This window comes from Lacerta agilis, chromosome 13 (genome assembly GCF_009819535.1).
Source record: "Lacerta agilis isolate rLacAgi1 chromosome 13, rLacAgi1.pri, whole genome shotgun sequence".
NCBI classification, from domain to species: Eukaryota; Metazoa; Chordata; class Lepidosauria; order Squamata; family Lacertidae; genus Lacerta; species Lacerta agilis.
The window spans coordinates 24256018-24272737 of NC_046324.1; the positions used below are offsets into that span (position 1 = coordinate 24256018).

Below are 16720 nucleotides of genomic sequence, written 5' to 3' on the forward strand. Positions count from 1 at the left end.
GACCATAAACTTTTGGCAGACTCCTTTGCAACAACTCACCTAACTTTACTCTCCTCCAAGCCATGAGAACAGAACAGGAAATTATTATTTTTCAAAGGATTCATCCACATATGGAACTGGTGCTGGTTTAGGAAGTAGTGGGTAAGGCATTTGGCCCAAGTTTGCATTTTGATACCAAATCTGTACTTTCTGAACCAAAACATAAAATTTCTCTGAAATTCACAGTTCTCCAACTAATGAATGTGCACCTTGTTGAAAAGTGCACCAAAAAAGAAGTGTATATTAGCATGCAAAAATGCATTCTGTCAGGGGAAATTGCTTGCAAAAGTGCATATACTAGACAAAGTTGTGTATATATTGCAAGAAATATGCACAGAAATTATTATGGATGAAATGTGGGTGAAAATGAGTACAAATTTAAATGCAGACTTTAAAAAGAATTGCAAGTATTTGCAAAGATGGCACAAACTAAACTTAAAAATTCAAAAAGATGAAACTAGCAGAAAACAATATTGACATACGGCTTCCGGCGACGACGCCATCGCGGAGCGGTCGTGGGTTGCCTCGGCTGCGAGGCGACCCAGTCCGTCCCGGGGGTTGGAGCCCCGCTACCGCAAAGCGGGGCTCCGGTGGGGTGCGGGAAGAGCGTCCCGCACCCTGGGCTCCCCGGCTGTGCCCATTAGTGCTCCGAACCCTTCCCTCGCTCCCCCTGTAAAGGGGGAGTGGGGGTGAAGGGACAACGGAGCCGGGCTATAGGGGACATGCCCCAACCGGGATGTAAATGCGGCGGTCACCCCCGCGACGAGCGTCAAAGTTCTACCTGTGATTTTTGGAATTAAAGAAACCCGGTGGTCGTGAGTATCCGATTGGATTAGATTTTATGCTTTTCGGACGATCCGGGGGGAAGTGGAAAGGAAGCCTGCCTCCCTCCCTTCGGGGGAAAGAAATTAACCAGCTTAAGTGACTGCTGCTACAAAATTGGCTACAAAGTATTCGAACTTTGATAAATGAGGCTGTCAAAATCTCCCTTCGGGGAGTAAGTTTGCGGAAAATATCTCCGTTTAAAGTTTTGGTCTTTGCGCTCTGGCTTCAGGAAAAATGGCGATGAAAAGTTCGAATCGACGTGGAAAATAACTGCTATAAAAGGAAGAACATAGAGACAGGAACTGAAATTTGATATCCACCCCCTCTCTCAATTTGCTGGACTTTGTGTTTGAATTTGTTTTGAACTCTGGACTAACGGATGAACAAAGGCTTATTGTTTTGAAGCTGGAACTGCTTAATCGGAAAGTGAAAGTCTTGAGTGGGGATATGAAAAAAAATTTACTTCCCACAGAGGAGGCTTTTCAAATTTTTGACACTATGGAAGGAAACCTTGGCAAAGAGCTGAAAGGGATGTTTGAAGGATGGAGAGAAATGACAGGGCGACTCCGGGAAAAAGATCCGTTCTTTGGGGGTGGCAGCCCCGGGACGGTAAGATGTGCTATATCCAGACCCCGAGGTGTGAGCTCGGGGGTAAGGGACAAAGAATTAAGATATCTACAAAAAGAAGAAGAATGGTACAAAGAAGAGGAGCAGCCGAAAGAAGATGAGATGTGTACCCTGAAGCTCGATGCAAGGTTTGTTGCGAACTGTGCCTGGATCTGTGGACATATGGGAAAAGAGGACAATTGGAAGATTGGTTCCGGTGATAGACGGAGAAGGACAATGGACAGAGGGGGAGTAGGGTGAAGTATTAAGTGTAAAATTTAAATGGTCTGCTATGGTATTCTGAAATCGGAGGGTGAAGATTGTTAGTTATATCTGGTTTTTTTTATAAGAAAGGAGATATTTGAAATTTTATATTATTAGCAGCAGGATAAAGGACAGAAGAAATTAGTATAGATTTGATAAGAATAATTTGTTATGATTATGGTGTATTATTAGTCAATATAGACTAAGATGATTAAGATGATTGTTTTCTTTTTAACTGAGTTTAATCTTTAGAGGGAAGTTGTTAAAAAAGTAGATTATGGATATAAAACTGAAGGTGAAAAGGCAGGGGAAGTCAACCGTCAAGATTCGGAAATAGGATTTTTTTTTATGCATATAAACAAGAAGAAGAATCCTGGCAATATTTGTATTTGTTCTATAATTGTATTTGTTTTATAATTGTATAATTGTAGGTGTGGGTGTGGGTGTATGTTTTGTTATAAAAATGCCAATAAATTCTTTAAAAAAAAAAAAGAAAACAATATTGACATACACGTCCCTCTCCCTACCCCATCCTGGTGTCCTCTATATGCTTTAGACTACAACTAGTAGCGTAGTGGAAAATTCAGAACAATACTCACAGCCACGGCCCCTTCTAATATTACACAATCATGCTATCATTAAACAATGATAATAATTAGGGATATATTGCAATGGTCAATGAAGATCTCCATGTGCTGCCTTTCAGCTAGAAGTACTCTTATTTGGGAACATATGTAGGCAAATGATTGGGGTGCTCCAGTACCTTCCCTTTGAAGTGACTTAATTTGCCTTTTGCTTGAAGTTCCATTGTGCGTAACAAAACTTGCACACCATTCTCTTGAAACGGAAGCTCCTTACATTTTCATTATTCCAAAATGCTTAGCTTTGGGGCATACAGAACAATTCACCCTTAATGTTCTTCCTATGTGCCTTCTCCAGATTGACCCTAGGAGCTAACCCTCAATGACTGACTCACCTCCTCTCACTCTGACTGGTTCCACTCAGAACAAAGGGTGAGAAGACTTATTCTCAGTGGCTAAAAAGCTCCCCTTTCATGCTCATTGGGTGGCACTAGGGATGCTAGGGAGAGGCCTCACAACCCTGAACCACTATAAATCAGCCCCAGCCAGCACAGCTTCCCTACACATAACCACATCAAGTAGACTATTGGAGGACCTCAAGGGTGGTCAGTTACCTCTGAGCTCTGGTGCTTCCCCACTGTCTATCCACAATGAAATATAAGCACTCTGGACATGGCCTGTGTCACTCCTCTGGCTGAGCAGAGCACAGATCAGCATGATGTTGGGTTTCTGTAAATGATAAAGGAGTCTCTCATATCACACAACATGTTGGTGCCCACCATTCTGCACCTCCCTCTTGAACAGAAGGGCCATAGCTCAGGGGCAGAGCACCTACTTGGCATGCAGAAGGGTCAACCCTGAGCATCTCCAGGTAGGGCTGGGAAAAGACTCCTGTTGGAAAACCTGGAGAGCTGGTGCCAGTCATATGGAAGATATCCAAAAAAAGCAGGCATATTTAACACATAGCAATGCTCTCAGAACACACAGTTATGTTCCAGATGGGAGACGAAAGAGGCATTGCTCTTATCAAGTACGGAGAGGGCCATACGGAACCCTTCACCTGGTGTGGGCAGCTGTTGCTAGCAAATTTTAACAGGAGCTATTTTTAAATGCACATCCTTAGTTTTGGCTCCCAAGAAGGTGCCAATGCGTTTTCTCTTGGCCATAATGCATCACTGGGACAACACATAGACTGTTTAGCAGCTCAGAGCTGGCTTGATTTAAAAAGGCGATAAGTGGAATGAAGTGGGGCCTTGCCAAAATAAAGTGGGCTATTAACCAAATGAGAGATTTAAACACAGACCACTTCTGAAAGAGTCTTCTCTTTCAACCCTAGGAAGACATGTGGTCCTGAGACCTTTGCACCGGCCAGCGAGATGTTTTGCAGGATAAAGAAAAAGGCCACTTGGCCACCTCAAAAGCAAAGCAAAACCCTGCACCATACATGGGATGCATGGGAATCTCACCAAAATTTCATCTCCCCTTTGATCAATAAATGCCTGGAAAAAACAGAAGAGAATTTGTTGACATAGCCCTAGACACCCAAACATCTGGAGGGCCCCAGCTTTGGAAAGCCTGCAACATGCATGCCTTGTGACCAGACTTTGTTCCACAACAGATTATTTAGCTGGGAAACGGCCCCATTTACTCTCCAGAAGTTTAAATCGCAAAAACAATCCTCCACTCAGTTCTCTGCAACTGCTGAAGCTCCAGACAAGCTCCAAAAGACTTAATTAACATCAGGGAGTTTAATTAGGTTGTGACCAATGAGCAAGCTTTGCCGTCGTAGGCTTTTATTTATCAGGATTCTTCAAAGGCACTTCCAGCCCTCTTGTTGCGATATTGATTCATTTTCATTTCTGTAAAAAACTGGATGGTGGGGACAGGAGGGGAACAGCTCTGAGCAGCTGCCCCTTTGGAATCAATGAGGGAATGTTTGGGGGAGATTTGTTCTTTTTTAGCCTCCCTGAAGTTCAGGGCTATTGTATGGCTGGTGAAAGCGGGTGGAGAACAAGGGGACAGGTTTAAAGAGGGGCACAGCTGGTCGAGAATACAAAAGGACAAAGTGGGAAAGATGGTATCTCAGAATTTGACCGTGCACATCGAGCCTTTTTTTTTTTTTAAAGGTCATCTTGATTTAGGCAGCTCCTGTGTTTTCTTTTTTTCTTCTTTTTTGTTAAGAGAGGATGACAAAGAAGTTTGCCGGAACAAAAAAAGCAGAAATAAATCTATTGCGGTTGAGAGAGATGGACAGAGGCAAAGGGGTGGTGGGTGGTGAAAAGAACCCCCACCTTTAATTGTAAGCGTGTGTTTTATTTCTCACAGTGTCATTTCTGCTTCACGTGACCTTATTGATCTCCGCGATGTCAACATGGTTGCCCACACCTGTGCAGACTAGCAATGAAGCCTGCAGGATCTTTTGGGGAAACGAGGGGGGCGGGAACAGACCCTGAGCACACAGAATGGAAGAAAGCAGAACCTATACAGAGCAGAGACACAGAGCCTTTTTTGGTCCACCTTTAGCGCCAAACTGCAGGATCAGTAGCATCCTTAAAGTTACAAGAGCTTGACTCCGATGTAACAGGGATGGGGAACCTGAGACCCCCTCTCCCTGGTTCAGTTGGACTCCAGCTCCAATCAGGCCAACCTGGGGTGACCAATGGTTAGGGGTGGTGACAGCTGTATCAACATTTGGAAGGACAAAGATTCCCTGCCTTTTAGAGTTTTAAAAATGCCGACACCAGCAGGTCAACACTCCCTCTCCCAAAAGGCTCCCATAGCAGCTTACAATGACAGCGCCTGCCCTTAGGATTACAATTTAAAAGACAACACAAAAGCAAGAGAGATTGGGGAAAAGGGGAGAGGGGAGACAGGGGCGTAGCAAGCCTCTTTGCCACCCGGGGCGGCATGCGCGGAGGCACCCCCCTGGGGGCGGGGCGCCTTGACGCATGTGCCGTGATGTCACAACGCATGCGTCACGGCGGGCTGGGCAGAGCCGCAGTGCGGAGGTGAGGGGTGGGCCAGAGAGGGAGGGGTGTTACCCCTCCTCGCTGGCCCCACCCCTCCCCTCCCTCCCCTCCGCTGAGCGCTGAAAAAAGCCCTTAAAAAAGGAAAGGAAAGCAGCTTTCTTTTTTTTAAGGGCTTTTTTCAGCACTTGGCTGGGTGCTGGGCAGAGCGAGGGGCGGGCCAGAGAGGGAGGGGTGTCACCCCTCCTCACTGGCCCGCCCCTCACCTCCCTGCTGAGCCAGCGCTGAAAAAAGCCCTTTCAAAAAAGGAGAAGGAAAGGAAAGCAGCCTGCTTTCCTTTCCTTCTTTTTTTTAAGGGCTTTTTTCAGCGCTCGGCTGGGCACTGGGCAGAGCGAGGGGCAGGCCAGAAAGGAAGGGGTGTCACCCCTCCTCCCTCGCCCCGCCCGTCCCTCACCTCCGCCGAGCCAGCAGGAAAGCAGGCGCCGGCGGCAGGCCAATCACGGGTGCGGGGTCCCCGCCCCAAGTGTCACCCCCCAGGGTGGTACCCGGGGCACATCGCCCCCCACCCCCCTCGCCCCGCCCCTGAGGGGAGAGCAAACCCCAGCTATCTGTTCTCAGTTACAAAGAGTTCTTTCTAGGAAGGAGAGTCCAGGATATCTTAAGGACCACTTGATCCCTCATATAAATGCCCAATTAACGGGAGTCTCTGTTGGCAGTCCCTCATGGCTCAGATGCACTGCTCATAACTACCAGAAGCCATGCATTCAGTGCAGTGGTCACAAGCCTGTGAATTGAGACTAGACAGGCACACTCTTTGCTGAACTTCAGGTACATGGCTCAGGTAGTGTTTGGTTTAATTGTATTTTTTTATTGCCCCATTTGCTGTGGACTGCTTACTTAGAAATGTAAATAATTAAGCAATAAAGAATTGTTTTAAACAAACAGTATGGCTCAACCAGAGTAGATAGTTCCATTCCACTGACTAAGCCTGATGGGAATTGTAGTTCAGAACATCTGAAGGACACCAAGTTGAATAAAGCAAGCACACACAATCCTGACCAATTTCAGATTGGGTGTGCGGCAGTCTCCCACATCCCCAAGTTCTTAGATCTGTGAGTCTTCAGTCTGCTTCAGCCTTGAAATCGTTTTGTGCACCTGCCTAAGCAGTCCAGGAATTTTTGTTTTTATTTATTTTATTTTGCATGTGGGGAATGCTTCCAAATAATGAAATGTCTCGTTTCTGTTAATTTAAATAGCATTGCTGGTAAGACACAAGTGCTGATTGACACACCCAGACGCTTTCTGCAGAAAGGCAACTGATGCAAACTTTTAATGGGCACTTCTCCGGGAGGTTTAAAAAAAGACATTACACAGTGAAACGTGTTTAAATTGCTAAAATGCTGGAAGTTTTTAACGTTCTCCTTATGATCAAAGATGTTTTTTGCCCCTTTCCCAAATGTTTTCTAACAGGATTGTGGGGTGGAAATAAGATACAGATAATTCAGAAAACGCTGAGCTGGCATTTCTCACGTCTAGGCAGTTTTTACACTGATCAAGGAAGGTTCAGTCTTATTTCGCTTTCCAAATAAGAAGATCGCTTGACCGTCCTGTTGCTGTATTATACCAACCTATTCCCCAAACAGCCAGAAAATTAAATTTGTGCAGATGGTGGGAGGCTTGTGGAATGGTTATTTCGACAGTCCAGCTGTTTAACAATTAGGCCATATGGCTTCACTGAGAGAGCCTCCCGTTGGGATTTTTTAAAACCCAAATAATGCATTACTTACGCCACCTTGTCTACTTCAGGTAGCGAAGAGTGAGATGTAAATGCACTACAGCAATGCTGACTGGCAATGCAGAGGACCATGGATGGTATCTGACAGGTCCCCAGACCAGAAACACGGGGAGGGGGGGAGGTGCTTAGGAAATTCAACAACAAAAGCAGAATCTCCAAAACATTGCAATGTAAAATACTCCTCTCTGTTCAGGGTTCCAGACAGTCACTCGTGCCATGTTCCAAGCACCACCTTGGTTTTCTACATTTTAAATTTGTTACTTAGAATAATAGAATCATAGAATTGTAGAGCTGGAAGGGACCACAGGGGTTATCTAGCCCAACTCCTTGCAATGCAGGAATCTTGTTGCCCAAACGTGGGGCTTGAACCCACAACCCTAAGATTACGAGTCTCATGCTCTGCTGACTGAGCCTATCCCTACCAACATCTATTATTATTATTATTAATTATTATTATTATTATTATTAATAATTTATTTATTACACTTTATTACCATCCCCTCATCCTAAGGTCCCAGGGTGGGTTACAACAATTAAAACACAATATTATGCATTATTAAAAACAGTTTAAAACAATAAAAATAAAGTGGATCCTAAAATATATATATCTTGAGCGTCAAAAGTCAGAGGGAACAGGTGTGTCTTCAGTATTTGCCAAAAGCAGAATAATGAAGGTGTCTCCCCTCCATGCCACTTCTCTCTTTGTGTGTGCTTTTTAATGAATTCTGTGTGCTTTTGTGTGAATGTGTTGATATTACAGTGCATTTTTACTTACTTATGCTGATGTTTTAAAATATGTCATAAGTCGCTTGGAGACCTTTGTCTAACACATGACTAATAAGTATAATAAATATTATTATTATTATTATTATTATTATTAGCCCACTACCTCCTTTAATTTTGCAGAAGTGTTTCCTAACAAGCCATCCCCTCCTCCTTTGGTGCCTAGAGCATTGCCACTCCTGTTGTCCAACACAAACTCAGCTACCAGTTCTCTGCAGACGCTTTATATAAACCTGATAAGGTGCAAAGATTGAAAAGGACAGGATTAACAAAGGCTTGGCCCTCAGGACAAAAAGAGATCCATTTAGTAAATTGGAGGCTCTTTCCTCCCCTTTTCTTCCTTTCTTCTTTACAAAAAAGAAGAAGGAGATCTTCAATTAGTGTCTCTGCTCAGAGGGCAACACAGGACAAAAGAGATCCAGGATGTGGGTTTTTTTAAGCATCAAGGAAGAAATCAAAAAGCTACCCTGAGCTCTAATCTAGTCTAAATAATTTTTAAAGCCTTTAAAAAGAGGACAATTGTTATGTACTGGAGGCGGGGAATGGGTTGGGGGAGATTTTTCTGCAATTTATGCATTTGCTTTGCCAAAAGGCTTACCTTTGCAAACTGAATACACTAAATCATGTTTGTGTGCAAATCAATGGCCTGTTGTGTGTGGTTTGTTTACAAATACAACTCTGGACAACTTCACAGCGAAGGACTGCTGCTTAGTGGCATAGCACGCAGGAGGTTCAATCCCTGTCATCTCCAGGTGGGGCTGGTAAATACCCCAGTTTGAAGCTCTGGAGAGCAGCTGCCAGCCAGTGTGTGGACAGTGCTGAGATAGATGCACCAGTATAAGGCAAAAAAAAAAAATCCTTCCAGTAGCACCTTAGAGTTTGTTCTTGGTATGAGCTTTTGTGTGCATGCACACTTCTTCAGATACTGAAGGAAGAAGAAGAAGAAGAAGAAGAAGAAGAAGAAGAAGAAGAAGAAGAAGAAGAAGAAGAAGAACCAGGCAGAGGGCCTTCTTGGTAGTGATGCCCGCCCTGTGGAACACCCTCCCATCAGATGTCAAGGAAATAAACAACTATCTGACTTTTAGAAGGCATCTGAAGGCAGCTTTGTTTAGGGAAGTTTTTAATATTTGAAGCTTTATTCTGTTTTTAGTGTTCTGCTGGGAGCCACCCAGTGGTGTTGTTGTTGTTGTTGTTGTTGTTGTTGAAGAAGAAGAAGAAGAAAGTAATCATTAAGAAAAACAATTAAAGATCCCTCTCAGATCTTTTAAAACATACAAATAATTACAATAAATACAGCACAGCACCAGCCCTTTCATTAAAAGCAGTCAGATCTCAAAAGCCTCTAGAATAAGCTTTATAAATAAAAATACTGCACTGCATAGGCTCCCCAAAGACACATGCCTCTATGTGGCAAGGCTGCATTATCGATATGTAACTCTTACTTCCGAAATGTCCCTTCACGGAAACTATTTTATTATGCTGTCTGCAAAACTGTACCGAGCCTGATGTTTATTTTATTCTAACTGCCATAATCTGCTCCACACAGTTGTGGCGGTTTTGTTTCTTTAGTCTTTGTATGCTGTTTCTGAAAACTCACTACACACATCATATATATATATATATTTAAGCTATTGCTTTGTTATCAATAAATTCCGCTGCCCATCTCTGAATTGCTATTAACGTGCAGGAGAGGCAGGTGCAGTGTGGTTGCCTGCCTCCCCAGCACCACCAACAGTAGTTTCAAGAGGCCATTAAAATCATATCATCATGGAATTGTAGAAGGAACCGCAAGGATCCTCTAGCCCAGGCATCCCCAACCTTCGGCCCTCCAGATGTTTTGGGACTAGAACTCCCATCTGGTCCTGTTAGCTAGGGATCATGGGAGTTGTAGGCCAAAACATCTGGAGGGTCGCAGGTTGGGGATGCCTGCTCTAGCCCTACTTCCTGCACTGTCCCCCATCCTATTTGAAACCATACTGGACCCTGCTTAGTTTGCAAATGTGCCGGCAGCTTTATTGCTGCACCACTCATATGGGGTGGAAGCGATACGGAAAGCTTAAGTTTCCATCTCACTTAGCCACTACAGGGCTACCTCTGGTTATGTACTTAATTCATTCTGGAGGTCCGTTCTTAACCTGAAACTGTTCTTAACCTGAAGCACCACTTTAGCTAATGGGACCTCCCGCTGCTGCTGCGCCACCAGAGCACGATTTCTGTTCTTATCCTGAAGCAAAATTCTTAACCCGAAGCGTTATTTCTGGGTTAGCAGAGTCTGTAACCTGAAGCGTATGTAACCTGAAGCGTCTGTAACCTGAGGTACCACTGTACAGCCTAATTCAACTCCTGCCAGTGACAGATTTCGGTCTTTCAAATTTCAATGGTGCCCTGTGCAAGCGCAAAATTTGACACACACACACACACACACACACACACACACACGTCTCTGGCCTTCTGTTCTGCTCAATTCACTAGGTCATAGTTGAACTGCCCTGCACCCCTTGGGTTCAGCGCCCAGTGCGGTGGAACCGGTCGTGCTGCCCTAAATTCACCTCTGCCCCTGCTCAGCCCCAATAGCTACAGCTAAGCCAATACAGGTGTTAGCAGAGCCTACCATGCAGCCCACTATGTCACATTTAATTGGTTATTACAGACATCCATGAGCAGAGATGAATCCAGGACCCTTTTATCTTACTGTATCCAAGAAGCACAATAATCAATACTTTCTAGAGGGATAATCAATAAGCATCTCTCACAGAACTATGGTCCCTAAGGTCCCCTGGAGGGAGAGGTTGTCTAATACCCACCTCTGTTGCATACCCAACTCAGAGGCTCAACGGCCAGCAAGCAATATTCCCCTGCAGCCCTCGTCTTCCCAGTGAAATCATAAGGACTAGCTGCTCACCAAATTATTCAGCGCCTTCCTCCAAAGGATAGATTGTCCTGCCAAACAGCATCAGTCTTCACAGACATCCAAATACCTAAGTGCCCAATTATCAAATGCATGGCAGCAACGATCAACTCAAGCATTCGTCCAAAACATGAATCCTTAATTTCGGATATTCTCTGACATGCAGACTGGAATTGTTAAAGAGCGAAAAGTCAGCCAAAATAATTCATCCCCACCCCCCAACACACTTCGACTATTTGGCCGATAGTGTGAGTGACAAAGCTGCGATTTCATGCTTGGTGATTACTTGAGATCTCCCATTCAAGAGACAAAAAGGGGGGGGGGGTATCAAACTTCTTTAGTTCCTAGTTTCACATCTCTTGTGTCCAAGCTACCAAAGGACTTTCATTCACTGAACTCCTTTCACCTCTAGCCACCAACTTCCATCCATCATGTCGTAGTAAAATGAGATTGATGGTCTCCCTGTAATGGGGCGGGGGGAGCACTCATCCATAATGGAAGAGGCCTGTCCCAGGAAGTGAACTTCCAGCACGGCCACAGACACAGCAGAAATACAGCCAAGCCCAACAGGAGCAATGTGGGGTGGTTGCAATGAGCTTGTAGCATTCGGCTATGATCTCAAAAGCTTTGCTTTTAAATCTTTCAGGGCTTCACACCAGGCAGCATGTCTTCCAGCTCAGTCAGGTAAGAGGCGGCGGCGGGGTGTGTGTGTGTGTGTGTTTGTGTGTGTCTATGTCTGCCAGTGGGGATGGAACCTAATCGACAAGAACGAAAAGCTCAAAAGCAATACAGGAAAAAATACACGCAGTAGCCAAGAGCAACCGGATGCAGGATGTGCTTAAAGTGAAATAAAAACTTAGACCTTCCCACCATCACAGTACCATGCCGTGAAGGAAGACAGAATTTAAAACATGTGAGCAATGACTGGTAAAATTCTAAAAGCCAGAGGGTTATCCAAGAATTTCCAGTAGTCCGAACAGTAGGGCTTCAATCACCTGCAAAACACTCGCCCCGCCCACCCAGTTACTTCCAAAATCCAGAATTAATTGTATTTTAAAGAAATATTATGTAGGTTTGCAGACAGTGAGAGAAGGTTGCACTCTCTATCTCTCAGAAAGAACGCCAGGGCAAGTGGGGAAGGCAACAACCTGGCCTCTTCCATCAACCAGAGGAGGTCAGCTGTCAGAGATAGCATGCCCCTGAATGCCAGTCACTGGGAACCACAGGTGAGAAGAATGCTATTGCACTCCAGTTGTGCTTATGGATTTCCCACTGGGGCATCTGGTTGGCCATTGTGAGAACAGGAACCTGAACGAGGTGGACCATTCTCCTGGTCCAGCAGGCTCTTCTTAGCTGCTCCAGTGCTTGCTTTCCTTTCCCCTCCCCATTCGTTTTTCCTTTCGTATCATGTCTATTAGATAATGAGCCTGCCGACAGGGACTGTCTTATATGTGCAGCCCTTAGGAAATATTAGGCATTTTATAAGCATTGAATAATAATCTCTTTCCCCCCCCACACACACACCCTGGCCAGAATATACAGCCTTCACTATAAAGAACAGACACAGAAGCCTGCCATTTGTAGAGCACAAATGAAAAAAGGAGTAAGATTTGGAGACCGCAGCAAGGAATCCTGACTTTGTGCTACCAGAAAGAAAACTATGAATAGAGATTTTTTTTTATTATAAAGAAACAGCAGCTTGGTCCTCACTCATCCAAATGTGTTGCACTTAATTAGAAAGCCATCTTATATATATAAAAAAACTTTTACAAGAAAGCAAGGCTACTGTTAATGAAAGAAGAACCAATTAGCCTTTAATCTAAAACTTCAAAAAAAATGGAAACTTTTTTTTTAAGCGCTTTTGATCATTTTATGCTCCATGAGATTTGGTCTCCCCTCGTCACACACTATTAACTCCAGTTAGTGCCAACAAAAAGTGGCTTTACAAGGTCAAGTGAAGGAAGAACGCCCAATCCGACGAATGGCCACCTTACGATAGAACGCCTCTGCCGGACTTCAGATGTGCATTTAATTTGCGTGATTTCAACCATACACAGTCGAAAGCCAGTTGGTTGAAATTCTGCAAGCAAGGAAGAAAGCTGAAAGGCTCTTTCCAGGTGGGGAAAGACTGGTTTTTAAAGTCTGTGTATTGCTAGGATGACAAGGCCTGCTGAATGCACCAGATCTGGAAGGCTAGGGAAGCTCGTGCAGGGGCAGTTTGGATATATGCGTTTTCATGTATACACTGAATTCTTGGAAACAAACTGCCACATTTAGTGGCGGAGGGAGGGAGGGAGGTAAACAGACAGACCAATGACGGAGGAGCAGGAGAGCAGATCCGACTCCAATGGCATCAGAGGAAGTCACTGGCGATGAAAAGCAAACTTTTTAAGTTTCTGGTCCATGTTCTCTCCCAGCTTTGGAGGTGCTGATACAACTCCTTGCCAAGGGTACAGGGGAGCCTAGGTAAGCCTGTAGGCTCAATCCCTGTCTTCTCCAAATTAAAGAGGGCCTCAGAACTGGGGAGGCCTTCAGCTGAGATCCCAGAAAGCTGCCACCACCACCCATAAGAAGAAACATTGGCAGCAAAATCTGCTTTCAGATATACAGGAAATGACTGGTACTTGGTGGGGTGAGGACAGAAGAGATTAAAAGGACCTTTCTGGGTATGAACTTGCAACTGAACATCTACTGGCAGAGAACAGACTTTGCTCCATCCAGAAGAAAGGGTTTTGTTTATCTCATTTTATTGCAGGAATCAACATTGTGTTTACACATCAGAGATGAGGAGCGAAGCAGTTGGCCTTTCAGAATTCCAACCTGGATGACAATGAGATTTTAGAGACTCTGCATCCATAAACCATGAGGGCTAGAATCTTTCCCGTAAAAAATAATACTGACACTTTAAGAACGCGACTTTAAAAAAGCAACAAGACAAAGTCACAGGAGTTGGCAACCCAGAGAATTTAAAATTACTGTGTGCATGTAGTTAGCGATATAATTAGCCACATAACTCAAGCGTGCAACCGCTGTCCGACTGACTTTGCTACATTTAAGCGAACCGTTTCCGGCATGAAACATCCATCATTCCTTATCAGGAAAACAGGCCTGGGAATTGTGGCAGCATAACCAACTATTAATTCTATGAAAAGCAATTTTCAAACTACATTTTAATGTGCTATTTACAGGAGGCTCTCTCTGTAATACTTGCAATTCCCTGGGATGCAAATTTCACACTTGTTATTTCAAGCAGGGCCCAAAAATATTAAAATGAAATCAGTATCTTCTGAGGTAACACAGTGAAATAACCAGGCAGCTCAGCCTTTCCCATTCGGGTGCCCTCCAGATATTTCGGACTTCAAATTCCCATCAGCCCTGGCTAGAACTGTGTGACTTGTTGTCAGAGAGGATTTATCACCAAAGAACCCACACAAATTGTACCTACAGGCAGCACCAACGTGGAGACTCCAAGGAACCTGGAGCTCCAAGGAACCACTCACCACTCACCAGCCCATCCGGGGAATAAAGACTCCCCATTTCCATCTCTTCCCCCAATCTGCAAGGGCCAATGCACACATGCACGTTTGCCATTCATGCTTCAGAGGTGACCCACATAGATCCCAGACCACGCCAATGGCAGGGTCATCTACTGGGATGCCTGCCTTCAAAGCCACCACCAGGTCTAGAACTGCAGGCACAACTCTCTGAAGATCCCTTGCAATTCTTTATTGTCATGCCAAGAGTCTTTAAGCTCAATATATGTGAAGCTACCCTTGGGCCTGATCCAGTGGCTTCAACTGGTGCAAAATGCTGCGGTTAGACGGCTGGTGGGGAAAGACTGGCACCAGCACATCACTCCTGTGCTTAAAACCTTGCACTGGCTGACCATACACTACCAAGCCAGGTTCAAGGTTCTTGTATTAATTTACATGGCCCTCAACAACTTGGATCCAGGATACCTTAAGGACAACATCACTCCCTTCTTTCCCTCCCTGACCACTGTGGTCTTTGGGGGGAGTCACTGTCAGTGGTCCCCCCATGGTTCAGATGCATGACTCATTCATATCTACCAGGGACCATGTGTTCAGGATTATGAGCTCGCTTTTATGGAACTCCCTTCCAGTTGAACAGAAAGGCCTCTCTTCCTTTTGAACTTGAACTGAGGACATTTTTTAAAAAAATATTATTTCAGCAGCTATTTTGACTAAACTCTGATTTTATATAGTTTTAACTGATTTTTTTCATCTTTACTGCATTGAATTACTTGTACATCACTTAAAGATTTTTGTAATTAAGCAGTATATATATATTGCTGAAATAAATAAAATAAGTAGGTGAGATGGATATCCTGACAGTTGGGTTTGGGCAGGGCAGCATCCTAGGGAGCTGTCCAGAGTCCTGAAAATACCCTCGGCTGACAAGTTCAGTTTCCTGCTTCCTTCCACTACTCCAGGTGGGTTACCCCAGACCTTGCACTGCAGAAAGAAGAGATGGTGCACAATACCAGTCTCCCTTCCCCACCGCCTAGTACTGCTGGCCTGCTGGTACCAGCGCAAACTTACTGCCTGCGTAGGAATGCAAGCTGCAATTAAAATTTCAATTCACACATCTGGAAAGTTTGGCAGCAACTGTATCTAATGGTCCAGTGCCAGTACCACATCCCTACCAACCCAGCAAAACTCATGTACATACGGATGCAGAAGTCTCCGCTCTCGTAATATCCTGGGCAGCACTGTGATCGTCGCCGATACATAGTCCTCAGTCCCCTCCGATACGCTGTCTTATAACTTATTCTAAATTGTGAGATAGAAAGAACACATTGGAAATCAATGCTCACACTCAGAATACTATTTGCACTGTGTTACTGCCTGGAGGGTATGTTCAATAATTACTTTCAAATGTTTATATAGTAGATATATATATATATATATATATATATATATATATATATATATATATATATATATATATATATGTATGTATATGTATATATATATATGTATATATATATATATATATATATATATATATATATATATTTGTGTGTGTGTGTGTTCAATAGTTTTCAAACTCTACAGTTCAGTTCATACTCTAAAACAATTTTCTCTCTGTGGAAATAAGAATGTCAAAATCCATTGCCTGTCTCTAAAAAGGAACAGGAGTGAAATTTTGTTCTGTCCACATTTTAATGTGAACTTGCCTGCTTTGCACTTCCTGAACCCATCTGTGAACAGAAGTGCAACTCATATTTGAACTTCAAATTAAATATATTGCTGCTACAATGCAGAAAACTAGTCTGTTTTATATCACAGATAATCCGTGAATGTATGCTCATCGTTTGATGGCTGCAATTATCAAGTGATGGCTTCCATTTGAACAGACATTCTTGCTGTAGCATCTCAAAGCACCAAGTTTTTCACTGGAGTCAATGATTCACAGCTGCAGTCGTCCAACACGTATACTTCATTAGTAGTAAAAAACAAACAAACCCTAAGTTATGTATGCACATGTGTTATTCAGGTCTCAGTTAAGAACACAGGAAGAGCCTCAGTGTATCAGGCCAATGGCTCATCCAGTCTAGCATCCTGTTCTCCCAGTGACCAATCAGATGCCTCTGGGGAAATCATCACATCCATGCCAGCAAATGTCACCACATCATATTGTAGCAACTCCCAAAGTTTAACTCATGGTGTGTGAAGTATTGCTTCATTTGTCTACCCTAAATCTCACAACATTCAGCGTCACTAGATGGCCCTTGGTTCTAGGAGAAAACCTCCCCTGTCCACTTTCTTAATCACCACGCATCATTTTAAACAACTATCATTTCTCTCCCCACACCCCCTTCCTTACTCGCCTTTTTTTCCTAAACTAAAAACCCTTAAATGTAACCTTTCCTCACAGGGGGAGGTGCTCTTTTGAGTTCTTCTTCTCTGCACTTTCCTCCCAGGATGTT

General features: G+C 44.0%; 1 protein-coding gene across 1 annotated transcript in view; it reads right to left on the minus strand.

Moving 5' to 3' along the window:
• MEGF11 (multiple EGF like domains 11) overlaps window positions 1–16720 on the minus strand; it is a 318441-nt gene that overhangs the window by 214231 nt on the left and 87490 nt on the right. The window contains exon 5 of the mRNA XM_033167284.1: window positions 15460–15560. Coding sequence (XP_033023175.1) covers window positions 15460–15560 — 101 coding nt within the window. The remainder of the gene's footprint in view (window positions 1–15459; window positions 15561–16720) is intronic.